This window comes from Hylaeus anthracinus, unplaced genomic scaffold (genome assembly GCF_026225885.1).
Source record: "Hylaeus anthracinus isolate JK02 unplaced genomic scaffold, UHH_iyHylAnth1.0_haploid 16237, whole genome shotgun sequence".
Lineage (NCBI taxonomy): Eukaryota > Metazoa > Arthropoda > Insecta > Hymenoptera > Colletidae > Hylaeus > Hylaeus anthracinus.
In genome coordinates, this window is record NW_026534660.1 from 1 (window position 1) to 3,114 (window position 3,114).

At 30.6% G+C, this 3,114-nt stretch overlaps 1 protein-coding gene and 1 long non-coding RNA gene across 2 annotated transcripts; one reads left to right on the top strand and one right to left on the bottom strand.

The window, feature by feature from the left end:
* Positions 1-277: 277 nt before the first annotated feature.
* Positions 278-1,386, top strand: LOC128892740 (uncharacterized; the record flags this gene model as incomplete). The annotated part of the gene is made up of 2 exons (XM_054153281.1): positions 278-537; positions 1,016-1,386. Coding segments are annotated over 2 exons (314 nt in total), but the record flags the coding sequence as incomplete, so codon positions are not given.
* A 342-nt stretch (positions 1,387-1,728) lies between these two features.
* Positions 1,729-2,831, bottom strand: LOC128892739 (uncharacterized). The gene is made up of 2 exons (XR_008461174.1): positions 2,578-2,831; positions 1,729-2,099 (listed from the first exon to the last, which is right to left on the bottom strand). It is a non-coding gene; the product is annotated as an uncharacterized LOC128892739 (long non-coding RNA).
* Between the last annotated feature and the right edge of the window lie 283 nt (positions 2,832-3,114).

Below are 3,114 nucleotides of genomic sequence, written 5' to 3' on the forward strand. Positions count from 1 at the left end.
TTAAATTAATTTAAAGAATTCTTTACAATTTTGTGATTTGAAATTTTCTATTTGCATTAGAGAAATACTGGACATCTTAAATTTACAACTACAGTATTGCCTCGAAATAACCAACTCGCTGGTCCCGACCGTGTTGCTTATTTCGAGACAATACTGTAGTTGTAAATTTGAGATGTCCAGCATTTCTCTAATGCAAATTTCATGTATGTATGTTTAATTATAGCTGCTGATGTTAAAGTAAACTATAGCTTACTAATGATTTAGTTTTATTTGGCAGGTGGTTGTTCAGCATTTGGACACTCCTGTTTCGGTGGCCATGGCAAGAGGTTCGATCCACACGTACGGAACAACGCACTTCAAGAAAACGAGGCGACGACCAGCGACAAGAACCAGGAACTGGGAACGATGCGTCTGAACGAGTTTGCTCTTCCTATGCGAAAGTTTGAAGGCCAAGGGGAGGTGCTCCTTCCGCAATCGCGTCGTCAGGATCCCTCGAGATTCGATCCTTACACGTTATCCTTCATCGTTGGGCAATGGGTACATAAAATAATTAATCATATTTAACTGCAAGACGAGTTTATTTTAATTTCTACTTGCTTTTACCTAATGCAAGAATTAACTAAATATGGAAGAGGTTCTCATGAATATTTTGAGTAACTACAAAATTTAAAGTAAAACACATACATTTTTCATTTTAAATTAATTTAAAGAATTCTTCACAATTTTTTGATTTGAAATTTTCTATTTGCATCAGAGAAATGGTTGGCATCTTAAATCTACAACTACTTGTATGAAGGAAATTAATATGTTAAATGTCATAGTACTTATTACGAGTACTATGCTCACTGTTATTTCATTTTGTATTATAATATGAATATGAATTCAATAAGAAGTATTTATTCATTTTTTAACTTCATTTTTAAACACAAAAACCATTAAATACATTTGAAAAATTGATAATACAATTAATTTATGTAAAATTTATGTATAATTTATTTATAATTGTTAATTGCAGTTAACGTCGCATCGTCGACTTCATCAGCCGGACCCGGAACTTGATAACAAATAAACGGATAGGCGTTTTTTGTTGCACTTTCAATTTAAAGTTAGACAAGAGAACATGTAACATTGATAAATGCAAAATTGTAAGAAAATTTATTCGTTTGCTACGCTGTTTTCACATATTCTTTCGACAAGCGTAGCCAAAATAAATAATTGAATAATTGTTGGTGATGTGTACATATTATTTTCAGTTGTCTAAACGAATAAACAGAAATGAATTTTGCTATTTCTGCATGAATTTCATTCTGACAATGATGTACAACTATTAATACTTTACTGGAATTATTGTAAGCATAGAGTAGATTGAATAAAATATTATTCCTTCGATATTTGTGTACCTATTTTATTTTTTAGTCACCCATTGACTACGGTACTTGCCCTATTGAATTTTAGTTTACTTTATATTTTCACATGGAACTTTGTTGTATCATGTATATATATATATATAAAAATAGTTAATATCCTTGTCACACATGAATTAAATATATATATATATATATATATATATTTAATTCATGTGTGACAAGGATATTAACTATTTTTATATATATATATATACATGATACAACAAAGTTCCATGTGAAAATATAAAGTAAACTAAAATTCAATAGGGCAAGTACCGTAGTCAATGGGTGACTAAAAAATAAAATAGGTACACAAATATCGAAGGAATAATATTTTATTCAATCTACTCTATGCTTACAATAATTCCAGTAAAGTATTAATAGTTGTACATCATTGTCAGAATGAAATTCATGCAGAAATAGCAAAATTCATTTCTGTTTATTCGTTTAGACAACTGAAAATAATATGTACACATCACCAACAATTATTCAATTATTTATTTTGGCTACGCTTGTCGAAAGAATATGTGAAAACAGCGTAGCAAACGAATAAATTTTCTTACAATTTTGCATTTATCAATGTTACATGTTCTCTTGTCTAACTTTAAATTGAAAGTGCAACAAAAAACGCCTATCCGTTTATTTGTTATCAAGTTCCGGGTCCGGCTGATGAAGTCGACGATGCGACGTTAACTGCAATTAACAATTATAAATAAATTATACATAAATTTTACATAAATTAATTGTATTATCAATTTTTCAAATGTATTTAATGGTTTTTGTGTTTAAAAATGAAGTTAAAAAATGAATAAATACTTCTTATTGAATTCATATTCATATTATAATACAAAATGAAATAACAGTGAGCATAGTACTCGTAATAAGTACTATGACATTTAACATATTAATTTCCTTCATACAAGTAGTTGTAGATTTAAGATGCCAACCATTTCTCTGATGCAAATAGAAAATTTCAAATCAAAAAATTGTGAAGAATTCTTTAAATTAATTTAAAATGAAAAATGTATGTGTTTTACTTTAAATTTTGTAGTTACTCAAAATATTCATGAGAACCTCTTCCATATTTAGTTAATTCTTGCATTAGGTAAAAGCAAGTAGAAATTAAAATAAACTCGTCTTGCAGTTAAATATGATTAATTATTTTATGTACCCATTGCCCAACGATGAAGGATAACGTGTAAGGATCGAATCTCGAGGGATCCTGACGACGCGATTGCGGAAGGAGCACCTCCCCTTGGCCTTCAAACTTTCGCATAGGAAGAGCAAACTCGTTCAGACGCATCGTTCCCAGTTCCTGGTTCTTGTCGCTGGTCGTCGCCTCGTTTTCTTGAAGTGCGTTGTTCCGTACGTGTGGATCGAACCTCTTGCCATGGCCACCGAAACAGGAGTGTCCAAATGCTGAACAACCACCTGCCAAATAAAACTAAATCATTAGTAAGCTATAGTTTACTTTAACATCAGCAGCTATAATTAAACATACATACATGAAATTTGCATTAGAGAAATGCTGGACATCTCAAATTTACAACTACAGTATTGTCTCGAAATAAGCAACACGGTCGGGACCAGCGAGTTGGTTATTTCGAGGCAATACTGTAGTTGTAAATTTAAGATGTCCAGTATTTCTCTAATGCAAATAGAAAATTTCAAATCACAAAATTGTAAAGAATTCTTTAAATTAATTTAA